The following is a 20,193-nucleotide window of genomic DNA, read 5'->3' on the forward strand; positions in this document are numbered from 1 at the left end:
CTCAGCTCTTGGTGAGACTGCACAAGAGCTGTGCAGTGCCTCCACCAAGGGGCAATTTGACATCTTCAGCGAATCAGCTGCTGTTTTTTTAATTAGAGAGTGAGGCAGTGATGACAAAGGTGGTTTCTCCTCTGGAGAGACATAAGCAGCACTTGTTGCACTAGCACATAATGCGATTCCCATCCTTCTGATGAAGGGAACCACCCCGACCCTGTGGAATGAACCATCACAGTGGAGAACTGCTTGGTGAGCACACTGAATTCTGAGCGATCACTGCTCAAGTGGCGTCCCAGTCCTTCCCTTGTAGATTCGATGACCCTTGTGAGTCCCTCCCAGCCCAGGACCTTCAACGATGATTCTATGACAGACTCACTTCTCCAGCAAGAATCCCCAGGACACTGGATGGTCCTACACCACAGTGCAGTGTGAGTGGGATGTGGGTGCTGCATGCCCACATGCTGCAGATGACTGGGGAGCAACTCAACACAGATGTCGGCAGAGCCACCAACCCAGCTGTGGTCCTGCACTGGATGCAGCTTTGGCTGGAAGCTCATTGCTCCATTGGGGCTCTTCCACTTGAAAGCAACAGAAACAACCCAAAACGTTGCTGTGGAACACCGCTGTGGTGGACATGGGCGAGCAAGAGCCGGGAGAGTTCATCCCTTCCTACTCAAAGCCACTTTTATTGTCTTGATCTAATGAAGTGCAGACTTCACCTGGACAGACCCATAAGTGGCTCCTCTCGGAGGCAATGAATACAAATACTTGACCTCATGAGCTGTGGGGCAGCAATTAGTTTAAGCAGGGGGTTTGTGTAACACTTCAAAAGTCTTAATCCCTGCGGTCAGCCTTGGCATGGTATTTGCCAGAACCTATTGAGTAGTCTTAATGAGTCTGCAAAGCAGGCTTTCAATACATTTTGGGTCGCTTCAGATGCTTTAAATGGCATAGTCTATATGGTATTGTGCAGCTTTAGAAAGGCCTGGGCTTTAAAAAAGTATGGTTCCCTTTCACAGGGCAGACAGAAACCATCTTTCGAGCTGGGACCCTAACGTTTTGCATATCAATATGGCTGGGGCTGAATGCACTCACTCAGCTGAGAAATAGGATCACTATCAGCGTTTCCAGGCTTTCACAGGCACTTGGGAAACTTTAAAGCCCTTCGTGAAGAATAATTTGGTCGAATGTCGTGGCTGGAAACAAAACCTAAACAAGCAGAGCGCAGTCCATCATGCAAAGCTGCCAGCACGGCTGACAACAGGCTCCAGCCGCTCCGACATCCACCCCAGCGGGTCGGTGGCCAGGGGGACCTCACTGGGTGCAGAGTCGCATGGGGCTCTGGGATCTGAACCAGCAGAAAAAGTCCTCATTTCATCTCTTCTTACTATTCTTCTACAATATCCCAGTTTCTTAAAGCTGGCCGTAAAGCCCCAGGCTCTGGCACCACAGCGGTGGCATCTGTGTCTGTCCCCAGTGCCACTCGCACATTGACACCGCGATGCTCCTGCTGCCTGCACGGAGCAGACAAGGGTTGCATTTAGCTCTGACATCACGTTAAGCCCATCCCGCACACGTCACTCATCCCAGCAGCAACCAGAAGAGCCCAAGGGCTGAATGGGGTGAAGGTGCTGAGCCTTAACCACAACCCAGAGCATTTTCCAACCTTGTGATCCTATGATTCTATTATGATTCCGTAGTGGACAGGTGCGGTTGGGCTTGATGATCTCAAAGGTCTTTTCCAATCTAGGGATTCTATGATCAGTACAGAAAATACGTCACCCCCAAGGGGCACAAAGGAGGTGCCAGCTGCCAGGATGCAGGAGTGGGTAGAGCTCTGCAGGGCAAAGCAACACGTGCCAGTGTAAGACTGCTCCAGCGCCGGGAGGAAAGAGGCCACTGCCTCCGGGGAGAAGCCATACCTGCTGCCTCTATCATTCAAGCCAGCAAGGAGGGGAGGCGATATCACTCCTGGCAGGACAGTCAGCTCTGGGATGCTGAGCGATACAAGAAACCACAGCCAAAGCATATTTGCAAACAATGCAGGGCCTGAGGACTCTTGAAAACACATAATTAGCTCATTAGAGACAAACACAAGTCACTAATAAGATATTAGAGGTTAATTAAATGTTTTCCTCATCTTTAATGAAGGGAAAACTAGCTAATTCTGATTAAACTCATTTCTGCAGCCTCCCATGATTGCCTTCTATGGCTGCAGATTTGAAAATCCATTGAGATCTTTGAACTGAAAGGTCAGAGTTTGGGGCTTTTGTCTGCTCTGTTTGGGCAAATCCGAGGGAAGCAGGGATTTTCATCCTAAGGGTTAGAAATGTCCTGCTTTACCATCTGGATTACTCCAAGAACATAAGGAGGTATGTGATACCCAACTCCCTCTCCCTAACCCTGGACTGGGCACTTACTCAAACACTGCTACTGTTAATTGTTCTTCTTAATGAGGAAACTCCTGCAGACTGCCCTCTCTCCGCAAAATAGCCCACATTTGGGGACTGTAGCTTGGCCAGCATCACCCACTGCCCCACGGCAGTTGGTGCCTGTGCTCAGCACCAGCATTTGATTTAGCAACCCCCCTCCCAGCCGTACAGCCCAAAGGCCAACTGGCTTCCAAAGCTTTTATTGTGACGGCATCGCCATCTTCTCCACACACACACCCACCCAGGCACTCACATGCTCCCACTCACCACCCCAAACAGCCCCAGTTAATATACATTAGCAAAATTTATATGGAAGAATATTTAATCTGATCAGGGAGGGGAGAGGGGTCATCTGTGGTTTTTATTTCTTAAATATTTCTCTCTACTCCAGAAGGGTCCGTTTTTCACCAGAAAAGGTCCAATATAAATTAGAACGAAGGCAGGCAGTTGCTGATGGGGTGGCCGCAGGCATCCCTGGTCCGGGGTGGCCACGAGCATCCCTGGACCACAAGTCCTGATTCCAGGCACCGCTGGGCAGAGCGGGTCCCAGCAAAGCAGCGTGCCCTGTGGATGGCTCAGTCCCACCCAAAGTCCTGCCCTGTCATCTGATAAAACTTCATGTTGAAGGGTCTGTAAAACTCCCGCAGGCGCTGGACCACCTGCATGTCGATTTTGGGGTGTGGCCGCCCCTTGGATTTCCCCAGGCAGCGGGGCTTGCTGCCACCCTCCGGCTTCTTCAGGCAGGGAAAGCCCTTGGTCTCATTAAAATAGAAATGTTTGTCTGTTACCACCCTCTCAAGACCCAAAAAGTCCTGGACGCGGCCCATCTCCCCAGCCGGGTCGCTGACGAGCCTCTCCCCGCTGACGAAGAGGAATTTGGAGAGGGGGAAGTACTGCAGCCAGTTGTCCAGGTGCTTAGCGTAGATCCCGATCCTCACCGCGCTCCAGCTCGTGTCGATCAGTCCCGTGCTGATGTTTTTGAAGGCCAGGGCCTGGAAGCTGGGGATGGTAGGGTTTTTGGAGAGCGTCTGCGTGTAGTCTGAGATGGCGCGGGTGATGGGGTTGCGCACCACCACGATCAACTTTGTGTCCCGAGACATGTTATAGATGCGCCGGGGAGCCTCCTTGGTGACGAAGTAGCTGGGGGTCTTCTCCATCGTGATCTGCCCCTCCAGCGTCCGCGGCATCAGGCTCCTGGGGAGAGAAGGGGAAATGGTCAGGGCTCAAGGCACAGCTGCTCCTACCTGATGCCATGACGGAGATGAGTTCAAGCCCCAAAACCCAGCCAGAAATGCCCAGGGAATCCTCTCTCCTTCCACTCCTGCCAGCCAGGGGCACTCCCTTGTCACACTCCACCAGTCACCTCCTCATCTTCAAAAGCCCTCCTAGGAGCTCCTCTGCCCGGGTCTCTCTTTTCTGGTTGCCTCATTTGAGTCTCTCCTTCATCCACCCCAGGTCTGTCCCTGGGAAGGGACAACCCATCACTCTGCCCTGACAGCAGCACCATCCAGAGGACACTTGCAGGCTGTTGGTCTCACTCAGAGGTCCCCCATGACCCTCTTCCCAGCCTTGGAAATTCCTCCTCCACCCCAGTGATGGGATGTGGCTGGTTTTCATCCCACTCTTCAGACCGATTACATGTCCCAGATGTGGGGGGGGTGCACCCACAGGGGGTAACGTCAAGCGGTGGCTGGGGATGCAGACGCCCACCAAGATTCCCACCTCCTCTCCTCCAGCCAGGAAGCAGTTAAGGCCAGAAAAAGACTGTTTCCTTTTTGGAAAAAAAGGCAGAAAACCTCTCAGGGCCCAGCCATTGTGCTGTGTAAAATTCACTGCCCTGATTGTTCCCTTGTGCACTTCAATGAGGCATTAATTGCCAGAGAAATTACCCAGCCATGTCACCCCGTGGCTGCAGGGAGCCAGGGGCTGTGGAATGGGTCCCCACTGCCACCAGTGCAGGCACCGGCCTCAGAGCCTTTCATGTGAGGTGGATGCAGCCCCTCTGGCCATCCTGGAGACAAGGGAGCTTGGTTTCCCCAGCAGTGGATCCCCCTGAGCCAGGAGCTCGGTGTGGAGCACCCAGCTGGGAGGCAGCTCAGGGCTCAGCCCCCAGCGCGTCTCCCCAGCTTGTGATGCCACCAGCGCTGCTGTTGCTGCTCCCCACAGTTTCCAGTCCAGATGTGCCAGGGGACCAGCAGCTCTCACTGTGGCACCCCAGTCTCACCAGCTCACTGCACAGGAGCCCTCGCTGATGGACCCCATGTGGACACAGATGGAGCTCGCTCCTCGTGGGGCTCATCGGAGATCAAACCAGCTTTGTGGCCCAAGCTGTGGTCCCCCTTGCTTGGGGTGATCCACACGCTCCCTGGCCACGTAAAAGTGAAGAGCCTCTTGCTGAAAGCAGGCTGGAAACTGGTTCTGCTGGGAGCACAGCCCTGTTCTGCTCAGCCCCTACTGCCCTCCCGACTGGGCGGGTGTCCTGGCACCGGGTCCATCTCGAGCAGGGCGGCTGCTTTCCCGCAGGGAGGGGACCTAAAGCTTCCAGTGATTTGCTTAATACTTTGGGAAATGACCAAACCACTTTAATAGTTCATTTGAAATAAAAATTACAGAGCCGGGTGCCCACAAGAATATATATAATGTATACACAGAGCAAGAGCGTCTTCTGTTCCCACCTAGGACTTCCCTTAGCAGACAGCAGAACATTTAGCCCAGAGCAAACACTGATTTACAAGGAGAAACTGAGGCACGTAGCAATGCCACTGCTTGGGTAGGAGCTGCTGTGTAGATACCTACACAGAAGCTGGGTCCCCACAGCAGGAGGGGATGGGGCCACGCAGCAGCCAGGGCTGTGTGACGGGAAAGCAGCATCTGCTCCTTATGTAATGGGAAAAGGCTTGAGGTTTTGGGGTTGTTTTTTCCCCTGGACGCAGGAAAGAACACTTTATTAAAAGCATTTGTAAGCAATACTGGGCCCCGCACAACTCCCTCCCCCAAACAAGAGGCAAAAGCCACTTGTGGCTTCCCCCTCAGTCCCTTATACTTTTTGACAGTGCCAGCCTTTCCAGAGCCATTTTCCATCCTGGCACCACTGCCTGGCAACCCGTCCCCTCTGTTTGTCACCAGCAGTGCCCAGGCAGGCGGGGTGCTCTTCATGGGTACCTGCATCCTGGGGCAGTGATGGGTGGTTTCCTCACCTTTTCAGCACCTTGCCCCCTGCCCCAAACAACCGTGCTCACCAGAGATGCCGACTGCTGGTGTTCCTGCTGGGAAGCACCTTCCCAAAGCACCAAAGCAGGATGAAGCCCTTCCAGCCCCGTGCTCCATCCCCTCTCTGCTGTGCTTGCCCAAAGCCAAGCAAAAAGCAACCACACATCTCCCACCACCGCTGTTAGCACACCTCCATCCTGCTGCTTGGGCTTCTCCCTACAGGCCAAGCCAGCAAATCATGCTTAACTACACTCAGAAACCTGCCACAGGGTTTATCATAGGATCAGGGAACGGTTTGGTTTGGAAGGGACCTCAAAGCCCATCCAGTTCCACCCCCTGCCATGGGCAGGGACATTTCCCACTGGATCAGGGGGCTCAACCCCCCAAACACGATCCATTAGAGCTGTAAGATCTTCAAGCTAGCACTTAGACCCTCAGACAGGCTCCAGCACACGAACAGCTTTTTTTCTAATGGCAGCAAAAGGTGTATGACCCCCATGGGCTCCTGGGGACAGGATGGTGGCAGAGGAGCTGGGTCCCAGCATCATCCTGGGATCGCTCTAGGAATGGCCTCCAAGCAGTTAATTGTGCAACACCTCCTCTTCCTCAGTGGCTCAATCACTCCCAGTTACTTGCAAGATAATTAGGCTGTTTCACATTTTCATTAACTCCCTAATACTTTCCCCTAAATTACCCCAGTTAATTATTGATAACCCCTGTCTCCCTCCAGCTCTGGCTTAAACTGGCAAAGAGCCCACCAGGCTTCTGTTTTGCTCCACTTTATTGTTGGAGACTTTAATTAAATTTACAGTTAATTCTTAGTGACCTGAAGGAAAAATCTTGGGAATGCCAAGCCCTATCCACAAGTAGGTGACACTGCAGTGGGGAGCACATCATGAGCCTTGCAGGGATTTTGTATTTCAAGAGGAGACTGTGTGCCCAGGAGGAGAAATCAAGCTCTTTTACCTTTCTATTAAGATAATAAATCAGAGAGTAGAACAACTGGCATTTGAAAGGCATCAGAAAAGATAGAATCATAGAATCGCTTGGTTGGAAAAAAACCTTTGAGATCAATGAGTCCAATCGTACCTGTCCACTACTAAACCATCCCTGAGCACCTCATCTGCCTGGCTTTTAAACCCCTCCAGGGATGGGGACTCACCCACCTCCCTGGGCAGTGGTGCCAGTGCCTGAGAACCCTTTTGGGGAAGAAATGGAGTTTCCTAGATAGAAATGTTCCACATGTGAAGCTATTAATGCTTAAAGAAAACAGAATAATCATGGAGAGGAATGGAAAATGCCACTGTCTACTTTAGAATCTCCCAGGAGCCTTTTCACTCATCATTTCACCAAGTTTTCCTCCCACCCCCCAGTGACTCATCGTTATCCTCCCTGCACCCTCCAGGCTGTGGTTCCACATCACACTCTGCATGGTCACCCAGGGCTGAGCTCCTCTCTGTAACCTCCCCCAACTGCTCCCAGCCGAGGCGCATCTCCAAGGGCTGCTGGACTTCTCCAGGACATTCCCTCTATTACAGTCAATGGGAAATTGCAGATTACGGCTGCGCTCCCAGGGGCCCTCATTTAGATTAATTACCTCCTCTGTTGAGGTAGCAAGGTGCAATAACTTACGGTCCTGATAAAAATGCAGAAAGCTGCATTAAATACAGATTAACGGCCAGAGCCGGCAGGTAATCAAAGCAGACTTCAGAAACCTGGCCCAACATAACTTCCCAGGGTAATTGGCTCATGATTCCTCAGCTCCAGGATGACTGTGTTGCAGATGAAGGAGAACTCGTCCCACTACCGAGCCGAGAGCATAAAGTACTGGATGCAGCCGCTGGAGGAGAACCTTGCTGATGATAAATAAGTCTCCCTACCAGGCACTCACATGGCAGCATCGGGTGCAGGGCAGGCTCTGCCCACGATTCACCCACCCCTAAAATGTCAGGCAGCATCTTCAGCTCAGATTCTGTGCCAGGAGCACAAAGGAAGGACCCAAACCTGAGATAAACCACAGGCATCAGGCCCTGCAGATTCTACGTTATCAACAAAAGTTAAAGAGAAAAGGGGGAGAAAAACCCTTTCCTGGGGGAGAGCAGGCCCCATTATTATTAAAAAAAACAAGCAATGACCAAAACTGCTCCCAACAAAAGTGAGTGAAAGGTAAGGGGACTTCTGCCAGAAGGAACCTAGTTGAGAGCTTTGTGCAGGGCCAAAGAAAGTGACTCTTTCAAGGTAATAAGATGGGTGATGGGATGGCACGGGGGACAAAACCAGTCCAGCTTAGCACCCCTGGCTCCTGTCACCTGCTCCAGCCCAGCCCTGTCTCTGCACAGGACACCCAGTGGTGTCCGGCTGTGGTTCCAGGGACCCCCTCCCTCAAAGGTGGGGTGACACCATGGTTTGGGGGACCTCTCCCTCAAAATCAAGGTGACAGGCTGCCCGGGATGGGGCTCAGAGGGGGACAGAACCTTTTTTGTGTAAATGTAAAACAGCTTGGAACCAGGAGAGGGGGACAAGGCTTGGGACAGATTTATCCTCTCCCAGCAGACACCCAGTACCACCCGGATCTGCATATGAATCGCCCCAACAGGCTTATCTCACCCAGCGGGACAAGGCTGCCTTTGTAGCCCCTGTGAAGTTGTTATACTGGAACCAGTAATGTAGACTTCAAGATACCAGTCTCTTCCTTCAAGGCAGCTAAAATAGCAGCACCTTTGCTGGGAAGCAGGGCGCCAGAGGGCGGCGAGGGGGATAGGATGTCCAGAGGGACAGACCCAGCCTTGTGTCTCCTCTCCTGGACCCCCCATGCCCCAAAGCAGGGAGGGAACGTGGATGGGCAGCCGTGTTACCCCCTACCCCATCCCCTCCATCACCTCTCCTTCCCGGAGGAAGCACCGGGGCATCTGTTGAACCTCAGTGTGAGGCAATGGAAGGCAGATCTCGCCGCCAAGCCGCCCGGGAGCAAATTAGGGCATATTCCTTTTTATTCCTAATTACTGTGATATTCCATGCTCTCTGTCCCCGCTGCCCCTTTGGAGAAGGCAGCGGGTCCTGCCAGCAGCTCCCTGAGCAGGCAGAGCCCCCGGGCGCTTTCCATCCCAGCCCTGCTCCATTATTTTTGATTCATTCACCGATTCAAAAAAGTGTAAATGAGGCCACGGCTTCCCAATCAGGCCTGGCCAGGAGCTAATTGGCTTTAAGCAGGGAAACCTGAATATGCTAATGATGGCAGTAACAAGCCTGGGATGCGCCTGGAAGGGGAGCCAAGCCCCCAGCTCAGCAATCGGCTGACTCTGAGACACGTCAATTAACAACAAGGAAGATAATTTATTAATGCTCCTTTGCACTCCCCTGCCCTTTGCTCCTAATTACAGTTTGATACATGAAACATCACGGGGGTTTGCTGGGTCCTGCTGCAGCCTCACTCCCAGCTGAAGCATCCCTGAGCAGCTTGATCGCAACCAGAGCATCCTTGGGAAGCTCTGATCTCAACCGGAGCATCCCTGGGCAGCTCTGATCGCAGCCAGAGCATCCCAGAGCAGCCTGGATTGCAGCCAGAGCATCCCTGGGCAGCCTCAAGCATCTCCTCCTGACCCTGATCAGCCACTCATCGAGGCAATAAAACCCAGGACCACGACTGGAGGGCGTCCAGCTAACACACAGGACCTCAGGGCTCTTCAACCATCAGACCACGGGGGATGTGATCCCTGGGGTAGGATTCAGCCAGGTCAGGCTACAGAAAAGGCTCAGAGAAGGGAGATGTGATGGGCTGGGTGGTTCCACCAGGCAGGGCTGCTCCCCATGGGGTCTGAGCCCCTACAGACCCTTTCCAAGGGGCTCCCTCACTGGCTGCAGAGCCCGGGTGCTTCATACTATGAAAGGCATGGGCTGGAGGGGCAGCAAAGGGGTCTGTTGGGGGTTCCTGGAAGGGTCAGGAGCTGAGAAGTTTTGCATTTGGCTTTCCAACCTGTTTAGCATCAAGATGTGGGGGATGTGGAGCAGGGAAAGGGAAGAAGCCATTAGCATTTCTAATGGAGTGGCTGCTTTCCAGTCACCCGACACCCAGTTATTAACCTTGATAAGAACTGGGGCCATTTGGGAAACCATGGCTCCTTTGTCCATTGATCCAAACCTTGGTGCACCCCAAGTCCCCAGCCCTGGCAGGAAGGCGAGAAAAAGGCCAAGTTCCCCCCTCCAACACCTCAGGGCAGCTGCAGCCCCTGCTCCTGCGTGGAACCATCCCCACTCCCTTCGCCATTCAGCATTTGCATCGCGATCCCGCTCATGTTTACGGCCGGGGGTTGCAATTATGGGCAGCTCAAGGCCCTGAAGGTTTTTTCCTTTGCACGCTTATTCCAGCAGGGTTGTTAAGGCCAAAGGGCTCCCAGTGAATGCACATAACAGCATATGATTATGAAGAGCAGAAGTCAGAGTTAATAAGGGCACAGCTCCTTCCCTGCTTGCGAGCGACAGCACCAGGGTAAGAGGCTGCTTGGCCTCTTGGCAGCATCCGTGGGATTTGGAGACGGACCCTCCTTGCCTTTCTCTATCGCAGAACTACAATGCATGCGGTCACCCCAAAAACGCAGAGCAGCTGAACTCCTCACTGACGTCTGTGGGAACCCGTCACAGCCAGCACCGCTCAGCATCTCCGTGCTTGTGCTGGTTCTGGTGCCCCAAGCCAAGGCACAAAGACACGGCCGCCCTGAGCAACAAACATCCCATTGTCCATGAGGCCATTTCCCACCTCCAGAGCTCAGCCAGAGTCAAGATAACAGCAGGACAGTGCCACACACATCCCTCTACTGCAGGAAGAGGACCTGAAGCAAAACCAGCCTTGCTCCCAGAGACAACAGTTTGCTGGCAACAGGCAAAGATGTCTTTCAAACAACCACCAGGGATAAAGCAGCTGAACCCGCTGCTTGGGTTAAACAAGCTGCAAAACAGAACTGCTATGTGAATCCTCCAAACCCGTCAGCCCAGCCTTGGTGGGACGCTGGACCGGGGCCGGTGGAAGGCGAGGGCAGGGCTGCAGCAGGCACACACAACCCTCTCCATCCCTCTGGAATGAAGCATGTCTGCACGGCAGCAATTAGAAATCCTCTTCCCGCAGCTCGCTCCCCAGTGTCCCTTTGATTCCCGAGTCCCGGCGGCCCTGGGAGCACGGGGACAGCCTGTGGCAGGTGTCTTGCCTGTGACCTGGGTCAGCCGAGGGCTCTGATCTCCAAATGACCCTTCCCAGCAGTGAATATGTACCCGCGCTCAAACAGCTTGCAGATGAAGGAGCAACAGACTGGAGATGATTTATTCAGGAATTAAAGGTTCAGTACCCCTTTTAAAGGCTCTGCCTCCGCACTGTCAGCCTTCATTGCACACAATTAAAGGGGTTAGCTCCCCCGGCCCACCACGGCCCTCCTCCCTTCTAGGGGAATGGAATCAAACAAAACCAGCCCCCCTGAATGCGCCCACCAAGCCCTGGGTTGGTCCCTGCTGCGTATGTTTGGGGGCACTGCAGAAGGACTTGCAAACTCGTTGCATGAGAGGCCCATAGCTCCAGCCTAGGAAGATGCTCTGGCTCCATTCTATGGCAGAAACCACCTCAGCTCAGCCCAGGAAGATGCTCCGGCTCCATTTGCTGCTAGGGTCCACCTCAGCTCTGCCTGGGATGGGTTGATGCAGATGTTTGAGGTTTGTCCTCACTTACAGGAGAGGATGCTCAGGGCCAGGAGTAGCCCTGGTGCCTCCCATGCAGAGCCCATTCCTGCAGCTGGGGTCTGGTGAGATGTTTTCGGAGCCCTGGAGCACGAAGGGTTTATGCCTCCTCCTGTTTACACCTCTGGAGCACAACCTGATCCCCTTCCACTAGCTCAGCACCTTCCAGTGTGTTTGTGTGTGTGTGTGTGTGTGTGCGCTGTAATCTCACACCAGCATAACTCAAACACAGGCTTGAATTTCCCTCTCACACCTGAGAGGGGAGATAAGGATAAAAATCAGCATCGCCCGGATTATTTTCTTTCCCTTCTAAGTTGTGAGCACTGCTGTGGTGGTTTGGCTGCAGGGGGGGGCGAGCGTCGCGCACCGGTGTGAGCAGCAGGAATTAGATGGAAAGCTTCCTTCCTCTTAAAACAGAAAAGGAAGAAACCTGCTGGCAGCAGCGCCTGCTGATAATCTCTTTCCAAGGCAGTAAATTTTCCTGCAGCTACTCGGGCAAGTAATCCAGCCGATTATGACACCTTTCAGTGGCATCAGCCCTCTGAATGTGCCCTCCCCTCACCACGCACCTTGTGTTTTACGACCTGAGTGAGCGCAGGGCAACACAAATTATAGTTTTCTGCAAGCAGAGTAGAGGCAGCGGTGACAGATTTTATCCCTCTGGTGAGCGGGATCCTTGGGTGCTGCAATAAAGAAGAGGAATTTGCTCTTAAAGCCACATGGGGCTGCCAGGCTGGGGGCTGCATCGCTGCAAAGGGGAGGGGAAGGGATCCCTGGGCGAGCACCTCCGTGACCCTAGCTGTGCCGAGATGGCACACGCCGCTCGGACGGGCATAACACAATTAACGCAAATTAGATGTTTCTCACGGGCAGCTATTTTTTACAGAGCGGCCGTCCCCAAGCCTGAGCGCTCCAGGCAGGCCACGCACTTCTGGAGGGCTGTTTGGATGCAAAATGTATTGCTATTTGAAAAAACAAGCCCTGAGATGACTGTAAGTATGTCTGAGGTCTTTGTTTTCAATCAGAAGTAAAAATTACACATATTGGTTTTCATTGACTTCTTCTCCTGCAGCAACGGGCTGATCGTTTCCAGTTTCCCACCTAGGCAGGGAGCGTGGGAAGGACATAAAAAGCCCACAAAAATCTCATTATTTTCAGGTTTAAAGTTACATGGCCAGCAGAAATGGGAATTCTTCCACTCCTCAAGTGGGAAAAAGGAAAACAGCTCTGGTTAAAAAGCAGTTCCTGAGATATAAAAGAAAGCACAAGGACACCAAGGGCTCTCATGTCACTGTGTGGTGCATCCCATCCCTCTGACAAGAGGGGAATAGAGGGGCAGGATCCCCTCCCTCGCCCTGCTGGCCACGATTCTTTTGATGCAGCCCAGGACACTGTTGGTTTCTGGGCTGCGAACGCCCATTCCTGGCTCCTGTCGAGCTTCTCATCAACCAGCACCCCCAAATCCTTCTCCGCTCAGACTAATTAGCCAGGGTGCAGTGCCTGCAGTGTCTTCTGCGGCGGTGGGTTCCTGGGATCCCACCATGCCTGAATTACGGGATGCAGGCGAGGGGCATCCCCAGGAGCCCCACACTGGACACCTCGGTCCCAGCCCTTGCCGCAGGTGCAGGAGCAGCGGGAGCCGGCGCAAGGGAGGAAGAAAGGAGGAATCCACACATGTCTGCCAGAGCGAGACCTTCCCGCTGGCCGGCGAATTGACAGCTGCTTTGATTTGATTAGCAGATGCTGACGAGGCAGCGAGACAAGTCCCCAGAGCCATGAATAATTTCAGTGTATTTGGGTTTATTTGATCTCAGTATGGGGCTGGCCCCGCTGCCTCACCCAGCCCCGGCCCAGACCCTCGCAGAGCGATGGGGAAGGGGCTGCCAGGCTCTCCAGATGGCAGCTCTGAGGCTGTCCCCCTGCAGCCCACGCTCCAGGGAGGAGAGCACCCTTTGCCGTGCTCTTCATCCTCCATCCGCATCTCCTGCACACCCATCCCACTCAGCGAGGAAGGAAATCCCTGCATCAGCTTTCCAGGAAGAGAAGCCTTACCGCTTTTAAGATAACTCATTCCAACATTTTCAAGTCTTTTTTACCTTCCCTCCACTTTTAAATGGACAAAAATGGGAACTTGGCCCTCACTGGTTGCTGGACCAGAGCTGGGAGCAGAAGCCACGTACCAGGGCCACCGGGTATTGTTGGCATCTCCAGGGGTTGGATGCTACAATGAGCAATTAATGCATGTAATGTATTTCTCCTACCCACCACACCTTCCACATCCAGTTTAAATGCACTGGTCAGATGTGATGACTTTGAAATCAAAAACGCTCCAGGAGAGGCAGCAGTTCGACCCTCTCCCATCATGCCAATTTAGCACGGGGCGAGTCCACTGGCTGCATTTCATGAAGCCTTCTGCAAAAATGCTTTCCCAGCCTGGCTCTCCCCTGCTGAACAAGCACCGAGTCCTGCTCGAAGCTCCAGCTTCAAACTAACCATGAGTTGTTCTGAAACGGCTCCAAAACTGTCTCAGTTCTACCTAAGAAAACATAAATCAGTCCTCGCCCATGAACTGGAGCCAGGTCTGAGGTCTGCAACGAAGCCACGGGGATCCATCAGCACAGTTTCCAGTGACAATTTTAAGCTCTCTTGGCCGGATCCACAAAGGTATTTGGGAAGAAAATGCTTGCTGAAATCGCTGGTGACCAAGTACCTCATTCCCCCCGTAAACGGGGTCCCCCGCTCTTCCAAAGGAGAAGAACCCAGCTGGTGCCTCACTCCACCCCGGTTCCCTGCAGCCTCCATCCCCGCCTGCCACCACCTCGGCTGGCCAGGAGCATCCCCCACACCACCCCTGAAGGGGAGGAACCCATGGTCCATGGCATCAAACCCCCCAGCACCATCATCCGCTGCTGGCACCGGGATCTGAGCAAGAGGGTGTCCTGGGCTGCCCACAGCGAGGGGGACAGGAGGCAGCAGTGCCAATCCTGCCCTCCCTGCCTGGTGCTGGACCAGCCCAGCCCTGCTCTGAGCAAGCAGCGGCTTTACCAAACAGCCCGAAGTGATGCACAAGCTGTAGGGCTTGGCCAGAGGGAGGAAAACTCCATATTGGTGCAATTACCTGAGTTTAGACAAACCTCTGCGGGTGCCTGGGCCGGGTTCAATAGCTGGCAGAGGAGCAACATCATCTGCAACATCAGCTCCCACCTGGTGTGTGGAGACCCTCCGTGGGGATGCTGGGGAGCTCGGGGCAGGGAGCAGATGTCCTGCAGGCGCCCGGTCCCGGAGCTGCTGCAGGTGTGGGGCAGATCCTGCGGAGGGGAGGACAGCAAAGCAGCGATGCCGCAGCCACATGCAGGCAGGAGGGGTAGGAATGCGCTGAGACAGCAGTGTTCCATCGGAGACCCCCCGGACCTCAAGCTGCAGGCAGGCTCTGGCCGTTCCAATCTGCCCAGTGCTGCTGTAATGCCTTTGACAGCTCGTGCGGGCATCGCTGGGCTGATCTGCCCAGCCCTGGCAGGAGACACGGCTGCACGCTGCCTGATGGCCTGGAGCAGGGAACAGCTCTGCAGAGCAGCAGGTTGCACCCATCCCAAGTCAGTGGCCACCCCAAACCCTATGAGACAGCATCCTGCAAGGAGGCAGGGATGGAGCCAGAGCTGCCCAGCCCTCCTCGTCACTGCCTTCCCTACCTGAGCAGGGTGAGGGTGGCATAACTGCATCTGAAAGGAAAGAGGTTTCACCCTGTGGCTGGAGAGCAAAGCCTGGATGGTGCCCAACAGACCTCAGGCAAGAGCAAGCCAGCCCCTCTGTCTCCCCCTTCCCCAGAGCTGAGGTCACAACAGCTTAGAATCATAGAATGGTTTCATAGAATCACCAGGTTGGAAAAGACCCATCGGATCATCGAGTCCAACCATTCCTATCAATCACTAAACCATGTCCCTCAGCACCTCATCCACCTGTGCCTTAAACCCCTCCAGGGAAGATGACTCAACCCCCTCCCTGGGCAGCCTGTTCCAGTGCCCAATGACCCTTTCCGTGAAAAATTTTTTCCTAATGTTCAGCCTAAACCTCCCTTGGCAGAGCTTGAGGCCATTCTGTCTTGTCCTGCCCCCTGTCACTTGAGAGAAGAGGGTTGGAAGGGACCTTAAATATCCAGCACCCATCAGCCCAAAGTCCCATGTCCCACCAGCTTGTGCTAAAGTTTGTAGCCTCCCTCCTTTGCTTTGAGCACTGATAGGCAAAACTGTGACCTAAAACCCACTTGTGATGGTCTCCATCTCTGCACCTGGACAGTTTCCCCCTGGGAGCAGCTCCTGGCTCTCCCCAAAGCACTTGCCACGTGTGCCACAGCTCACGGTGGCTCTGAGCTGCAGGAGCTCATCTGCCCTCCCTGCCTCCAGCAACAACAAAACCCAGAAACCCGGCTTGTTTGGTGTTTGTCTCGGGTCGAATGTGCTCATGCTTCTCTTCTTGGGGCAGAAATTGCATCCAGTTTTCCACAGAAACAAAAAAGATTCCCCATCTGTGTCAAATTTGTAATACAGCCCGGGGGAAGCTGGGAAACAAATTTAGCTCTGGTTTTTGCTATCAGAAAAAGCCCCGTTTCCTGGCGAAGAGCAGAGCTGAGCTTTGCCCCGGAGCACAGCGGTGACGTGAGACACCAGCGCTCGTGCAGCCTGAGCTGCTCTGTGCCACCCCAACTGCACCATGTGCCGAAAGCCCAGCAGGAGCCGGACGAAGGGAACTGGGAGAGGAGCCCTGATGTGCAGCTCGTGGCCTCAGAGTGGCTGCCAAATGGTTCTTCTGCCTGACAACCTGCTCAGGCACTTCCATGTGTGCGCAGGACTTCTCTCCCCAATCTGCAGCCCATCACATGGGAGCTCATAACTGCTTCCTCTGCAGATAAGGGAGAAGCCTCAGAATCCCAGCCAAGGCCAGACAATGAGGCTTTGGGATGCTGGGGATCATAGAATCATGGAATGGTTTGGATTGGAAGGGACCTCAAAGCCCATCCAGCTCCAAGGGACACCTCCCACTGGATCAGGGGCTCCAAGCCCCATCCAACCTGGCCTTGAACACCTCCAGGGATGGGGCAGCCACCACTGCTCTGGGCAACCTGCACCAGGGCCTCCCCACCCTCATTGTGAAGAATTTCTTCCTAATGTCTAATCTAAATCTTCCTCCTTCCATTTTAACGCCATCCTGTCCCCATTCCCCTCGCTCTGCGGTTCATCTGGTCCCCAGGCGAAGGAAATTCCCTGCCGAGGAGGGAGACGGGGGCGGATTACGCACTTTGCTGTGAAAAAATGAAGCTGTTTCTCCAGCTCTAAAGAAAGGAGCCACAGCAGCACAGGGAAGGCTCAGAATATGGGGGGGTTCTCCAGCCCCAGTCCCAGGCTGAGCAGCTGCCAGCTCCCCATCACCCACGCTGGATGAGCCCCAGGTGCCCAGGGATGGAGGGGCTCCATCCACACCCCGACAGGTTCAGGTCTCTCCCCTCCCCGGTATCGGTTCTCCCTTCGTCCCTCCAGCAGGAGCAACTGGGAATTCTCAAACAAACCATTTCTTCACTGGAAAAGCATCGGTTTGTGGCAACCGGAGCTGTTTGTGGGGAAGGAATGGATTTTGATTATTTTTAGCCTGGCTTCCTAAGGAAATGTGGCTTAAGCAATCACACGGTCTGTCTGTCTGTCCGCCCAGCTGTCTGTCTGTCTGTCTTCCCCCAGCCTTGCTGATCCTACGGACCATTCCAGCCCCATTCGATAGAGGACAAGGATCAAGGACCTAAGGACACGTGGAGCCCACATACCTCTCCTGCATCCAGGAGGAATTCTGCTTTAGGATGAAATTCAACATTGGGGGAGGAAAAAAAATAGCTCTGAAAAGTCACCTTACAATAAATTGATTTTTCCTTTCACGGCAGCAGCTTTAAAGTAAAAAAACACAAACACAAAATAAAAACCTCTTTAGGCATTTCAGAAGAGTTTTTCCCGGTTATTGTGAAAATTGAGTTCAGCAAACGTGTTGGGTAAAATATTCAATTCCCCACAGCCGGGAGAGCCTCATCAAAAACTCATTTGAAGTATTACTCTCAAATCCCTTATGGCAATGGGATATTTTAAGGTCAGTTAAACTTATTATTCACTCAAGATTTTCTTTCAGGTCCCTGCATATTTCAAACAGATTTTTCCCCATCTCTCGCCCAACTGTGTTACAAAAAGCCCTTTCCCTTTTTTTTTTTCTGAAAAGGGGGGGAAAAAAGTTGTCAAAAGCAAAGCTACTGATCAGAACCAGCTTCCGAGGGTTTAAAACCCGCTGCAGTTTGTACTTGTTGCCAAAACACATTGATGCTATCTCCAGATCCCCAAATCCCTTGACTTTTAAAGAGCTGAATGGAGCTGTGCTGCGAAAAGAAGAATTAACTCAAATTTGTTTTCTGATTTGCAACTCAGTTTCCTTGAAACAGGGTATATACATGGATTTATTTTTTTACCCTCCCTTCCATTGTGCAAGGAAATAAAGCAACTTCCAAAAGTGCAGCCTGCTTTATTTTTGGATTATTTAGGATTTCCAACTTAACGTAACTGCAGTTTCAGCTCCTGTCATCCCTTTGCCCTCCAAGAACAGTTTTTGCTTAAGAAAAATAAAGAAAGATCACCCAAATAATACAATTTTTTAATTTCTGCAGTGTCCCCACCTCCGGGGAGGAGCACAGAGTTCGGCAGGATCTGTACCTGAGGAGACCACACAACCACCTCGACTGCGATTTGTCTGGTACAAAATAACAAATATTTTAGAGAAAACAGGAAAAAAAAAATCTGGTTTTACAACCATCCACAGAGACACTTTGCAGCTGATGATGAGGTTCTGAAGTAGCGAAAAGATCATCCTTTCCCCTCAAACACAAATCTCTTCCTGCTGAAAGCCTCTCCAGTTTTGAAACACCACAAGCAGCCTCTAATGAAGGTGAGACAAAGATCAGGACACCTAAAGAAAGCTTGGGCTGGGTCCCCCCAGGGTCTCCAAGTCCTTCCCAGCTTCCAGGGAGGATAATGCAGCAGTGAGGGATCACCAGAAAACGATCCTGAGGAACCATCAGTAAGAGCCTGAGGAACCATCAGTAAGAGCATTTCAACCACCTCTATCTTCATCCCCAAACCCCTTCAAACTCTTTCTCTCTCCTTCCTTACCCAACATAACATGGTTTGGCCACTGCCAGGAGGAGGCTGGCAGCGCATAGGACCTGGTTTCCATCATCTCTCCTAGGAAAGACAATTGTTGCAACACAAGGGGTTTGAGCTCAGCTTCTCTGTTGAGGTCTGTGGTTTGACAGGAGCCAGAGGAGAGCCAGTGCAAACCACAGAATCATAGAATCGTTTGGTCAGAAAAGACCTTTGAGATCATCAAGTCTAACCGTACCTGTCCACTACTAAACTACCCCTGAGCACCTTGTCTGCTCAGCTTTTAAATCCCTCCAAGGATGGAGACTCCACCACCTCTCTGGGCAGCCTCTGCCAGTGCCTGAGAATGCTTGCAGTGAAGAAATTATCCTAATATTCAATTTAAACCTTCCTTGGCACAACCTGAGGCTGTTTCCTCTCCTCCTGTCACTTGTACCAACACCCATCCCACCACAACCTCCTTTCAGGGAGCTACAGACAGCAACAAGGTCTCTCCTCAGCCTTCTTTTCTCCAGGCTAAACAGCCCCACGTCCCTGGAGAACTCAGACCTCACTCTGCCCAAGTTCAGGGGTTGGAACAGCGTGCGCTTGTCCCACGGATCTACTTGTGCTCTGACAGTGACTTTGCTAGCATTTGGCACAGATATTCCAATTTTCAAACTGACCCAGCCCGGTCGGCATGAACCTGACTGTGAGCCCAGCCTCCCCCAGGACCCAGGTTGCTCAGACCCTATAAGATGTATGGGACTGGGACAACCCAAAGGCACTTCCACAGCCTCACCTCCCTGGGATGGAGGGGTCATCCTGACAAATCATTGGCTGCTCCCTGAAAGACGGTCCATGTTAACACCCCAGATAATAATTTCACAATTTTTTGAAGGTCACAAACGATACAAAGAGCTCAACCCGAAGCCAAGAGCAATGCAGCCTATGCAGGAGGCAAATTGAGCAGAGAGGAAAAGATTGCAAGAGCCCATAATCTTGCTCCAGAGAGCAAGGAGTTTAGAAATTATTAAACAGTTCTTAGTATTTCCAGCCATCTGGCCCGCATTTCTCCACTTATTCCATCAGACATATGTTGCTTTTATCGCCACTGCTGCCAGCTCTCCCCTGCTCTCTGAAAACATGTGCATCTTCCTCTCTCTGCTCCTTTTCAGCTCAGCACAAAGCAGAAGCTGCGAGTTGGGCTCAATGCAGACCTCCAGCAAGTGAATGTGCCTGTTTGAGCCCCTTCCACCAATGGATTGATCCCACTTGTAACTAAAAATCAGTGTTTGCACAAAGTAAAGCAGCTCTGGACGACTGAGATGTAATTCCAAGTTGGGAATCCCACTGTTGTAAAGCAGCATTGCTCCACCAAAGCCAACACCACCTCATCAATTCGTGCCCGCCAGGGTCTGGAAGAAGAGATCTCCTCCAACTGTGAAGGTGCGGAGAACCAAGTCCACAAAAGGAGTGTTTTGTCTCGGATCCCACACTGCTCTTTGACCCTCCTACATGCAGACTCTGCAATAACACATCCAGGCCATCCCTGCCAAGGTGCAGCACCACAAACCTTCTTGAGCAGCCCATTCTTTGCACCTTTCATTTCCAGCTCTGATTTCTTCCCTCCAATGAGCAGGATGCTCATCCGGGGGGGACAGAAGCCGGAACTG

The 20,193-nt window shown here is 52.7% G+C and overlaps 1 protein-coding gene across 1 annotated transcript in view; it reads right to left on the bottom strand.

Annotated features, from left to right (window-relative positions):
- Nucleotides 1-2,749: 2,749 nt before the first annotated feature.
- Nucleotides 2,750-20,193, bottom strand: part of HS3ST6 (heparan sulfate-glucosamine 3-sulfotransferase 6) — a 42,251-nt gene continuing 24,807 nt past the window's right edge. The window contains exon 3 of the mRNA XM_069870539.1: nt 2,750-3,623. Within this exon, the coding sequence (XP_069726640.1) occupies nt 3,005-3,623 (619 nt within the window). The 3' untranslated portion in view covers nt 2,750-3,004. The remainder of the gene's footprint in view (nt 3,624-20,193) is intronic.

Source organism: Phaenicophaeus curvirostris, chromosome 16, assembly GCF_032191515.1.
Source record: "Phaenicophaeus curvirostris isolate KB17595 chromosome 16, BPBGC_Pcur_1.0, whole genome shotgun sequence".
Lineage (NCBI taxonomy): Eukaryota > Metazoa > Chordata > Aves > Cuculiformes > Cuculidae > Phaenicophaeus > Phaenicophaeus curvirostris.